This window comes from Stenella coeruleoalba, assembly GCF_951394435.1.
Source record: "Stenella coeruleoalba genome assembly, chromosome: 9".
Lineage (NCBI taxonomy): Eukaryota > Metazoa > Chordata > Mammalia > Artiodactyla > Delphinidae > Stenella > Stenella coeruleoalba.
Window position 1 is genome coordinate 8,796,075 of NC_137155.1, and position 12,661 is coordinate 8,808,735.

The 12,661-nt window shown below is 48.9% G+C and overlaps 1 protein-coding gene across 3 annotated transcripts in view; it reads right to left on the bottom strand.

The window, feature by feature from the left end:
- Positions 1-12,661, bottom strand: part of RAMP3 (receptor activity modifying protein 3) — a 53,852-nt gene that overhangs the window by 3,313 nt on the left and 37,878 nt on the right. For all 3 annotated transcript variants that reach the window (XM_079931503.1, XM_079931504.1, XM_079931505.1), the window contains one exon: positions 1,915-2,047. In XM_079931503.1, the coding sequence (XP_079787629.1) occupies positions 1,915-2,047 (133 nt within the window). The remainder of the gene's footprint in view (positions 1-1,914; positions 2,048-12,661) is intronic.

The following is a 12,661-nucleotide window of genomic DNA, read 5'->3' on the forward strand; positions in this document are numbered from 1 at the left end:
GGGTGAGCCCCAAAGGCCAGGAATGGGGCAGAGCTGAGCACAACACCCATCTCTGTGGGTCGACCTACGGGGCCAGGCGCAGAATGCCCACACCTGGTGCTTCCCAAGAACGCTGGGAAGTGGCTCCGAATTTTAAGAGCAAACGCTTTTAGGATAAAAGACACCGAGAGGTCGGGCACTCAGGCACATGGCGAGAGTTGTAGAGGCCAACTCCCACACCCCAGCATCCCGCCCTTCCCTGGGCTGGGGAGGCAGAAGGCAGGGACGCACACACTTGCACACACTGCTCCCAAGCCCTGTTAACTCGCCAGCCCAAGTTCAGGCTGGAGACGAAATCAGGGTGTCCTTCACAAGGAAGCTGCTGTTTGTGTGACATCGCAGAACCAGGGTCACGACAGGGTCTGTGCTTCCCAAGCGTCCCCTGGTCACCCAGGGCCTCCCCATGTCCTCCCTTCAGTCTGGCTTCCAGAGCAAGAGAAGACGCAGCCATAGGCCAGCTGGGAAAGGGGGATGCAGAGGCCGGGAGCGCGGCAAACCGCCCCCGTCAGACTCCCTCCCCCGCCAGGCAAATTTCCCTACTCAGGTGGAAGTCGGCCCCTCTCTCTCCAACTCCCAGACCCCCCTCCTGGCTGCCCCCTCTGCTGTCCTCAGGCCCCAGGGCTGGATGTCTGATCTCCTCGCTGAGGCTTTAGCAGGTGACAAAGGCACAGGATGGGAAGCGCCCACCTCATCCTCCCTTACCCCGGACCCCTGTGTGTCCACTCCAGGCTTGGCGTCCAGGCCAGGCTCAGAGGACAAGAAGAAGCCTGGCCAAGCCCCTTCCCGAGCCCCCAGCCCCCTTTCCCAGCAGACACAGAAATTTCATACTGTTTGGTTCAGCGAACAACTATGTCTGCGAGGGGCCTGCCACTGTCCCCGGGGGAGTTGGGCCTGGAAGCCCCTAGAACAGCCACTGGGGGCAGAGAGCACAGGGGCCGGGGTCTTGGAGGGGAAAGGGCTGATGCAACTGAGCAAATCTGGGGCTCCCAGGGAGGATGGGGCCTCCAGGCAAGCACGGCTCACAGGACAGTGTGAGTCTGCAGCGGCCGCCAGCAGCGCACCAGACTGAGATGGCCAAGTGGGAAGTGGAGGAGGGCGGGCACAGCCCGTAGGTGATTTCTGAGGAGGTGAAAGGGCCACCTTGACACTTGATGCTAGGTGTGACCAGAGGAGATCAAAAACCTCGGGAGCTTCTAGACGTGGGGCTCTCTGTGGTGAGGCACTGCTCCCGCCGCACCAGGTAGAAACCAGCGGGGTTCAGTTTCTCTGGGGTCCACTGGTCCTGACTACAAACCCAGCCCTGGCCGGTGCTGTGAAGAAAACCCAAAATGACAATTTCCACCCAGCATGGACCGTGAAGAGAGGCAGGCATGCCAGGGCAGGGCACTAACCCAATTCTGGAAGGGCAGTGGGTGTCAGGGTTTCCCAGAGACATGACCTCGCTCAGAGGAATGGGGGACACACAGCCTGGAGTGTCCAGTTTGGAACTGCCAGGGTGGTCCGTGTGGGGAGCGGAGGGCTGTGAGGCTTGGAGTGGACCTCAGAGCATGCGGGGCACAGACGCCGAGGGCAGGACGTAGGCAGGGCAAGGGCAGGGCACGGGCACACGGTCAGCAGGATACAGACGGGCTGTGGGCAGAGGGTAGTCCAGCCACGGGCAGGGCATGGGCAGGGCGTGGGCTGGGTGAGGGCAGGGCGTGGGCTGGGCGAGGGCAGGGCGTGGGCTGGGCGTGGGCAAGCCACGGGCAGGGCGTGGGCTGGGCGAGGGCAGGGCGTGGGCTGGGCGTGGGCAGGGCGTGGGCAAGCCACGGGCAGGGCGTGGGCTGGGCGAGGGCAGGGCGAGGGCAGGCCCAGTGCCTGAGCAGGGACACTCACACGATGAACTCCGACAAGTTGCACCACTTCCAGACCTCCACCTTCTTCATCCTTTCAGCAAAGGTCTGGCCGCAGTGGGGCAGCATGGCCAGCATGCGCTTCTCATTGCAGCCGCCCACTGGGGGACACTCCCCTAGAGAGGAGACAGCCGTGAGCACTGCTGGAATTGCTGGCATGAGCCTTGAAGGGCTCCTGCTGATGACCCTCAAGGCCAGCTGGGGTCCTCCTCCTTCACCTTGACCTCCATGTGACCCGGGGAGGTTGAAGCCAGTGCAGAAAGAGTGACCCACTTGGAGGCGTCCAGGAGACAGGACCCAGAGGGCCCGTGGCCTCCCAGGGCGGCATGGGTAGAAGCAGGTAAGAGGACAGCATGCAGAGGGACAGGGGTCCCGGGAGTGGAGAGGCTGAGGGCTGACGGAGTCCGGGCTGGGTGGGGATAGGGAGCAGGGGCGACCACTGCACCTCGAGGGTGAGGGCACCCGCAGCATGTCCCAGGAAGCGTTCTGAGAGTCTGATGACAGTCCCAGGCCTCTGGGCAGCGACAGAGGGCCCTTGACAGTAAGGACTGCCCACCCTGTCAAAGCCACCCCCTTGAACTCCAGGAGGCCAGGGGCTGAGGGCTGCAGGGTCCAGCAACAGCGGCCAGGCCTTTGAACACTCTTGGGGTCTGGCAGGACCCCTGCCCCAGGATTTCTCATCACTCTTCCGGAACTCTGCCCCCAACACTTCCTGTGCCCTCCACCCCCAGAGAACACCCTCCTCCCACTGGGAACACCTGCCTGTCTGACCCTCAGGACCCGTCCCCCCACCCTCTCCAGGCATCCGATTTCCAGGGGTCAGTTCCCCCCCTCGTAATCTTCCCTCTCGTGACCCCCAGCTTTGGCTCCCATCATATAATCAAGAGAAAGCCCTGCTGTGCATGTCCTGGAGTACATATGTTGTATTGATATATGTATGTGCGTGCATCTATGTGTGTGTGTGTGTCTTTGTGTACGCTGCCCTGCCATGTGTGTCTTAGTGTGTGTGTGTTGTGTTCACATCTGTGTGTGTTGTGTGTGTAGGTGTATCTGCCCTGCCATGTGTATCCTGACATATGTGTGTGTGTATATATGTGTGCTGCCCTGCCGTGTGTGTCCTGATGTGTGTATGTGTGTATACGTATGTCTGTGTGGTATGTGTGTTTGTACATGTGTGTGTCTATGTGCACGCTGCCCTACCGTGTGTATCTGGTGTATGTGTGCCTATGTGGGACTCACAACTTCACAACTTACAATAATCTTACAATAATGAAGACAGTGTGGCACTGGCATGAGGGTAGACATATAGATCAATGGAATAAAATTGAGAGTCCAAGAATCAACCTTCATTTTAGAATAAAATTATTTTCTATAAATGTACCAAGACAATTCACCAGGGAAAGAATAGTCTTTTCAACAAATGGTGCTGGAACTACTGTATATACACATGCAAGAGAATAAAGTTAGACCCTTTCCTCACAATCTACACAAAAATTAACTCAAAACATATAAGAGAGCTAAATGTAAGAGCTAAACTATAAAAATTCTTAGGATAAAAGGAGAAAGTCTTTGTGTCCTTGTATAAGACAAAGTCTTCTTAAATATGACACCAAAAGCACAAACAACAAAAGAAAAAGACAGAAAGTGAACTATATCAAATTTTTTAACTTTTGTTCTTCAAAAGATACCATCAATAGAGTGAAAAGACAACCCACCGAATGAAAGAAAATGTATGAAAATCGTATTTCTGATAAGGGGCTTGTATCTAGAATAGATAAAGAACTCTTATGACTCTATAAAAAGAGAGCAATGACCCATTTAAAAATAGGCAAAGGATCTGAATAAACATTTCTCCAAAAATATACACAAATGACCAATAAGCACATGAGAAGACAATCAACATCATTAGCCATCAGGGCAATGCAAGTCAAAACCATAATCAGATATCACTTCACACCCCCCAAGATAGCTATTATCAAAAAGATCTAACAGAGGTGGGGGCAGGGGAGAGGAGAAAAAAAAAAGATCTAACAAATGTTGGTGAAGATGTGGAGAAATTTGAACCCTCGTATGCTGCTTTTAGAAACGTAAAATGATGCAGCCACATGGAAAAATAGTTTCCTGGCAGTTTCTCAAAATGTTAAAAATACAATGACTATATGGCCCCACAATCACACTACTAGAGGTAGTAGTGTAATGTCTTTCCATAAAAGAATGAAGTACTGACACGTGCTACAGCTTGGATAAACCTTGAAAACATTATGTTAAGTGAAAGATGCCGGTCACAAAATACCACATATTGTATGATTCCATTTAATGAAGTCTGCAGAATAGCCAAATCTATAGAGGCAGAGTGCAGATTAGATTACTTAAGGCCAAGGGGGTTGGTGGAATGGGTCATCACTGCTAGTGAGCATGGAATTTATTTAGGAGTGATGAAATGTTCTCAACTGGATGACGGTGATAGTTGCAAAACTCCGTAAATATACTAAAAAACATTGAACTATATACTTTAAATGGGTGAATGTGTGGTATGTGAGTTATACCTCAAAAAGCTTTTTTAAAAAATAAAAGTTTTTTCAAACATTCAAAAGTTGAAAGAAGGTATTACAAGCACACTCAAACTTCAAGTAATATTTAAGAATTTCCTTTAGGGAGAAGGAAAATAATATCAGAAGTAAATATTGATCTTCACAAAGGAATGAAGAGCACCAGAAATTGTAACTCTAGGAGTAAATATATAAAGTTTGTTTCTCAACATTTAAATCTTTTAAAAGATAACTGACTGTGAAAACAAAAACAATAACGTACTGTGGGGACTTCCCTGGTGGCGCAGTGGTTGAGAATCCACGTGCCAGTGCAGGGAACACGGGTTCAATCCCTGGTCCGGGAAGATCCCACATACCGTGGAACAACTAAGCCCGTGAACCACAACTACTGAAGCCCACGCACCTAGAGCCCGTGCTCCGCAACAAGAGAAGCCACCGCAATGAGAAGCCTGCGCACCGCAATGAAGGGTAGCCCCCGCTCGCTGCAACTAGAGAAAGGCCGCATGCAGCAACGAAGACCCAAAGCAGCCAAAATTAAATAAATAAATTTATAAAAATAAATAAATAAATAAATAAATAATGTATTGTGGATTTACAACTTAAGTTTAAATAAAATGTATGACAGTGATAATATAAAGGGCAAAAATGGAAGGTTCTTGTGCTATACGTGAATTGATATATCATTTAAGAGACTGAGTCTCTCAGGGTGACCACGTGAGGTGTCTGACTTGGCCGCACACCAGACTCACCCAGGCCACAGCCCAGGCCCTGAGACAGGGACCAAGAATCGGTGTTTGTTAAACTGCCCCTACGCCCACATAATTCCAACGTGCTGTCAGAGCTGAGAACAAGTGGGAAGAGCAATGCTTGCTCACAGTTACGTGCACACAGGCACGTGGAGATCTTGTGCAATGAAGATTCTAACCCCGCAGGCCTGGGGCACCAAGATGCTAATCTCTGACAAGCTCCAGGTGGGTGATGCGAGACCCAGGCCCACACTCTGCAGAGTAAGAGACAGAAAATGGGAGCGCTGAAACCAAGAGTCAGAGGGGAGTCAGACAGCCCCGTGGCTCTGCTCCCCAGCCCAGACGCACTCACTCTCCTCTCTGAGGCTCGGTTTCCCTATCTGGAAATGGAGCCGTGACACCTGCCGTGACACCTCCTTGCCCGGCTTCCCTCCACTTCAGTACTGACCAATGTCCACTGAGTGCCCTGTCCTAAGTGTGGTCCAGCTCGCCGAGCCCTGCAACAGCCCAACAAGACAGGACCACTGTGACTGGGGAAAGTCATCGACCTGCTCAGTAACACGGTAGGGGGCCGAACCCAGGTGCAGCCCTGGGTCCAGGGCCGTGCAGGCCCGCAGTTAGTGACTTTAGGGAACGCAGGCTCTCAGGCTGAGGTGGAGGCAGATGATGAGAAGGCAGCCTATGCTCCTTTCTCCCGCTGGTTGCCCTGTTCCAAAGGCATCTTTTCCCCACAGCTCACTGACAGGCTCCCCACCACAGGCTCTGAAAGTCCACCTGACATCCAGCCCTTGTACCCATTCCTGGGCCTGGTCTTGTCATCCCCTGACAGCATCCTCTCAGTATCCTTCATGGCTGTCCTGGGCTCCACCCTCCTCCCACATGGGCACGGGCCAGGCAAGTCTCACACTGTTCGCCCCTGCTGGCTGCTGCCACTCCTCCCAGCCATGGCCCGACTGGACCTGGCCTGTCTAGACCACCTGGACCACCATCTAGACCCAACTGAACCTGGATCCATGGACCTGGATGACCTGGACTTTAATCCTCCGGACCTGGACCCCCTGGACCCCTTGGGCCTTGAATACCTGGACCCTGGACCTCCTAGATGCCCCCTAGACCTTGAATACCTGGACCCCCTGGACTTCTTGGACCCCTTGGACCTGGACCCCTGGACCTGGAACACCTAGACATCCTCAGCCTGACCCAACGGCCACCTGTCGGATCACTGAGACCCAGCCCAGGGCTTTCTCCTCCTCCCCTCCCACTTCTCCCCACCACTGGAGCCCCTTCCTCCTCTCCCTTCCTGCTTCCTCATGGACAGAATCTCCATGAACCCAGAATCTCCATGTGTCCCAGAATCGCCACATACCCAGCACCACAGGGGCCTGGCCAGGGCAGGTTGAGAATGTGTCATCAAGGACCACGTGACATCCTAAGGCAGGTTTCCTGGGATAAATTCTCCCGCCCATGGGGGCGGGCAGGGGGTGCTGTGAGGAGGCACAGGGCAGGCACCATGGGACACCTGTCTGATCAACCACAGGTGCCCTCCGTGAGGGGGTGGGGAGACTGGTAATTACGGCACCATTTCTTTTTTTTTTTTTTTAAGTTTTATTTTTGCTGTGTTGGGTCTTCGTTTCTATGCAAGGGCTTTCCCTAGTTGTGGCGAGCGGGGGCCACTCTTCATCGCGGTGCGCGGGCCTCTCACTATCGCGGCCTCTCTTGTTGCAGAGCACACGCTCCAGACGCGCAGGCTCAGTAGTTGTGGCTCACGGCCCTAGTTGCTCCGCGGCGTGTGGGATGCTCCCAGACCAGGGCTCGAACCCGTGTCCCCTGCATTAGCAGGCAGATTCTCAACTGCTGCGCCACCAGGGAAGCCCATGGCACCATTTCTGATGCACAGGCTTCAGGGGCTCCCAGCCAAACCCAACAACCTGCCCTGTGTTATAAGAGTGAGGTAAAGATGCAGATTCCTGACAACACCAAGAAAGTGTGTTGCTGCCACCCACTCAAGCTACCAGCTGCATTAGTAAAGGTCTCGGGAATTAAGTTGAAATAGAAAACCATTTCAGTTGGTTCCATCAGGGAAACAAAGAAAATGCACTGTGTTCCTTTTGTCTAGGGGACTTCCAGACTCTGGGAGATGAGAAACAGCCAAACAGATGCATTTCCAAGAGAAAGGCCTTTTATGGCCAGTCACTTGGAAACGAAATACAGGAGCTCTCGTTCTCCTCTTGCGCAAATCAGCATCGAGCAGACTGCAGGCTCTGCAGCGATGGGCCATGGCCAGTAGGGCTGTGGGAGGGTGTGGTTTCTGAAAGGTTCTGCCCCCAGTCCCTGCAGTCTGAGGAGTTCCCTCCCCACCCTGGACCTCAGTTTCTGTATCTATATGATGAATAGGGACGTCAGAGGACCTTCAAACACCTCTCGGCTAACCACCTCCTTGCAATCACTGCGTCACTGGGCTACTTGATATCCAGCCACTGCCTCTGGGCTCGCTTGAGTCCACAGAATCCAGTGTGAAAGGAGGTGGCTCAACAGCAGGACAACATTACGCCCACCAGTGACAAAAACAGTGACAGTGACATGTTCATACACATACACACTGGCATGGGCACTCTGCCTGGCGGTGCTGTGAGCCGCTGGTAGCCACAGCTGCTAGCAAACTCGAGTGCCCACAGAATGTGTGCCAGGCACTGATGGGAGCTTCCCATACACACAACCCTTTCATTCCACACTCTTGGTCCCCGCACATCGTTATGGGGACTGAACTCATTGAATCCAAATGGCTATCACAACAGCCCTTTATAGGGTGCTATTCCTGCATCCACACTAGAGTGGGGGAAACTGAAGCTAAGGGCCAGTAAGTAAGTGTCTCATAATCTTGGTGTTAAGGTGCTGCAAAGGGAGGCCCCCAGAATTCACACCCAGACCCAAGGGGCTGGTCAAGGGCTAGGCATGAAACCGAGCAGTAGGCCTTGGGTTAATTAGTAGAACTTCAACCAAAAGTGAAAAAGGATGGGGGGAGAGGCTTTTTAAACTGAAGTAAGTAAACTTAACTTAGTTCAACTATTATTTTTGGTTTTACACTGGCCAGGTGAATTGCCATGACACACGATGTCCTGATTCCCTATCTTTCCATTTATATGTTGTTTGTTGTTAAAAAGAGGAAACCTCATTTGGGTAAGTCGAGGGAACTGTTGGACTTCACCCTTCTGTTCTTGTGCTACAAGAGTTGAATTGTGTTCTTTGTGTGTATCTTTGCATTTGTCTTGGGCGTAAGTGTGACTTCTATGGGAAACAAAATCTGTTTTCGGAATGCAGCACCTCAGGGTGCGTCCTGCAGAAGTGGACCACTTCCAGTTGCAAAGCAATGAAATGTAAAAAGATGATTTTCCTTTGTAATACAACCTGGCCATAATACTCCCTAGATTCAGGGGGAAAATTTTGCCCTTTAATGGGTCCCTAAACTACACTACTATTATGCATTAGAGCTGTTTCACAATAGAGAGGAAAAATGGGATAAGATTTATAAACTAATAAGTTTTGTATTGAAATAAATACCTGATTCATGAATAAGTTTTAAAATGAAGGTATGGGACTTCCCGGTGGGGCAGCGGTTAAGAATCTGCCTGCCAATTCAGGGGACACGCGTTCGATCCCTGGTCCAGGAAGATCCCAGATGCCACGGAGCAAAGAAGCCCGTGCACCACAACTACTGAGCCTGCACTCTAGAGACCACGAGCCACAACTACTGAGCCCACCTGCCACAACTACTGAAGCCCACACACCTAGAGTCCATGCTCCACAACAAGAGAAGCCACCGCAATGAGAAGCCCATGCACCGCAATGAAGAGGAGCCCCCACTCGCCGCAACTAGGGAAGCCCACATGCAGCAACAAAGACCCAACGCAGCCATAAATTAATTAATTAATTAATTAATTTAATGAAGCTATGAGATCTCTGCCTATCTGGATATATGTATGTCTATGTATACATTATAATTATATGTCTTTATCTCTGGATAGTATTACCAAAACTAATTTGTAAATGAGCGCTACTTAATTGGCTTAAAGAAAAGTAAGTGCTTACAAATCAAACATTTCTAAATACAACAAAAAACTAACCAAAATGAATTTCAGGTTCATGTGATCTGGGGAATATTCAGTATTAAATTAATATCCAGCATTAAAGTTAGTTTAAGTATAGTTAATACAGACATGTCTTTAGAGTCATCAATGTTAAGTATGATAATTTTATTGTACCTAGGTTTACTGAAAGTCAGTAAATTAATATTATATCTACTGAAAAACTTGTCAACAAGAAAATGAATTTTGTATGATGATACTGTCATAAGTAAAAAAAATAAAGATAAGTGGTATAGAAGCTTTTAGGTGAACTCTTTAGAAGTAATTATGTTTTAGTCTTTCCAGATTCTTAGTAACTTGAAACTTTCGAGTTTTTCTGAATTAAGTTAAATGATAAACATTTCTTGAAGGTCTAGGTCATTTTTAAGATAAAGTACTGGAACACTGATTGCTAGACAAGTCTATCTTCTTTTGTCTTACGAGAGAAAAAAAAAACTAAAGGTGTTTGGGTTTATTAGACACACATCTTGAACCACTTTAAAGAGAAATTATGCTATAAAAACGTATTTTTTAAAAAATGTTTTTAGAGGTTAGAGAACATGTTTATAAGTTTGCCAATCAGAAAACGTTGGTATAGCAAACAGTTCAGTTAGTTGGCTTTTGGTTTTTGCTGGCGATTACGGTTTTTAAGGGTTAAAAATTCTAATAAATATGCGATTAAACTATTAAAAATAATAAGGAAATCACTTCAGAATGTAAAGAAAATACATTGTCAGCAAGAGAAGGATGGAGATATTTTTGTTAAAGAAAAAGGGAAAATAATTTTGTCCTAGAGCTCATTGTTTCTAGATGGGAAAAAATAAGGGACAAACTTATATAGATACAGAAAGTTGTAGAAGGTTTATGGAAAAGGAACCTTAAGAAAAGAGTTTTGTGCATGGTCAGGATTGATTGAGATTAGATTGAATTTAAAAGCAAACTAATACAGGACTAGAGTTTGTTTTTCTCTCTCTGTAAAGAGAACAAAGTTTTCCTGGAATATTGAGCAGCTTTGATAACAGACTGTAAGTTTCTTTCTCTAGCTAACTTTGACTTTCCCAAAGGGCCCCTGAGCCATCTCAGAAAGACATATTAAACTAATTAAGATTATTTGGTCTATTAAACTACATGGAAAACATTATATGAAAAAATTTCTCTAATAAAGTTGTCACAGAGTATAACTACTCGTGACATGTATCACTGCTTGCTTTAAGTCTACTGCTTGGAGCACGTGCAATGTTTGTGTGACAATTTGATATAATTGATAAGATGTATAACCTATAAAATGTTTCCCTGTCAACATACCTTTGTAGCTGTTTGTTATGTCTGATTAGTTTTCCCCCAACATGGATAACTAGGCAAACATATAAACAAAAAGGAGGAGTAGCACCAAGGGACATGATAGACCCAGGGCAGGCAGCAAACACAATCAAGAGACAGATACTTTGATCATCAGTGCCTTCTACTGAAAGATTTGCAATCAAAAGGGGGAAATGACAGAAGAAAATTTCACATATTGAGGTATAGGGAAGTCTTTCTGGTTTACATGATTTAACTCAAATTTCATGCTAATTTAAAACAGCCTGTTTGTGGTCTATTAAACATACATTGTATGTCTGCTTTAACCATTAAGGGAAAAACTACATTTGGAGAATAGTACAAACATGCATTTTGATTATTATCCTCATTGTAATATATCTACTAATTTTCAAATGTTTGTCTAGGTGCTATGACAAAGCAATCAAAGAGGGAAGTACTGTTTTCATAATACAAAATATTGATGCTAAGCTTGGAAATAGGGACTATTTCCAACTCTGTGTCCAATTCCCCAAATTGTGGCAGGACTAGGCCTCGTTTCACCAGGAAGTAACCAGAGTGATCATCACCCCATTCCCTCAAAGATTTGGGAAAAGTTAAAACAAAAACGGAACCAAAGCCAAGTTCCTCTGCTAAGTTTATGATTAACCTTTCTATCCAAAACTTTCTTCCCTTTCATATTCTGCACCTCTTCCTCCTCAGGATTGGAAAATATCAAAGAAAAGGGGGGACTGAAACCAAGCAGGACTCTGCAGGACCCTCTCAGGTACAGAAGCCCTTCTGGGTCCCCTGTTTCTTGTTTGTAGCAAAAAGCTTTAGTCTCCTAGGGGCCTCCCCTGAGTCACAAAAGCCTGGCTCAAGAAGTAATGATTGAAAGGATGTAGACATGTAGTGACAAAAATAGCAGTTGGGCCTAGAGAATGGTAACAAGTTAAAGAGTAAATCAGCCATAGAGCAGTCACAGAATCTTTATTCCCTCCCTGCTCTTCAGGGAGGACAGATGACAGTGTCTGATGCATACTCCTGGGCTGTTTTGTACATACTTGATAAAAACCGCCGCCAGAGGGGAAAGGCTACCTGCGTGACGATCAGACTGTCGCCATGACACAAGCAACTCCATCTGTTCTGCACGCAGTCTCCTGCACGTCCTGGAAGCTTTCCTTTAAAAGCTCCTGTCCGCTGATTGGCAACGTGGGGTTGGTTTGGGGGATGCTAGTCTGCCATCTTCCTAGGTTCCTGGATTCCTGAATAAAGCATCTCTTTCCCCCCACCAACTCCTGTCTCTCGAATATTGACTTCCGAGCAGTGAGCAGCCCAAGCTGAGGTCAGTGTTGGCTCCGGGTGGGAACAGACACAGAGGCAGAGGCCCAGCTGAGTGGACTTCTCTTGACCTCACTACCCCAGGGCCCTGCACGGCAGCAACTGCTTCTGAATTAGGGTTTGTAATTTTCAAAGAAGCACCTTCCCTGATGGGCCCTTCAGAGCCCCTGATGGGCCCCTATGGTCAAGAGGAACCGCCCCCCCCCGTGGCCCTGCGCCCTGGGAAGCCAGGCCCCCCACTTGGCACAGCTCAGAGGCAGCTCAGGGACAGCAGGGTGTCAGGATCCACAGCATAGACAGCCGGCAGCCCTGAAACCCTCCTTCGAGATGCAGCAGCCTCCAGGGCTGATATGGCCCCCATCCCACCTATGACAAAGCAGCACGGGACCAAGAGCCGGTTCGCCTCTCCCTGCATCTCCCTGACGCAGTCAGGAGCCAGTTCCTGAGGCCCTCACTCTGACCAGACCAGCACCGGGCTGTGTCTGCTGAGAGGCTGGCCTGGTCCCCACCCCAGGCTCCATGGGAGGGGGACACTGGGACCAACAAGACAAGACAAGGTGGCCTCCAGAACCATGCCCACGTGAGCCCAAGATTATTAACACAGGAGATTTCTGCACAGGGTCTGCCTTTGGGCCTTCTCAACTCCATGCTACAGGCTGGTGAGGAGAACCTCGGAT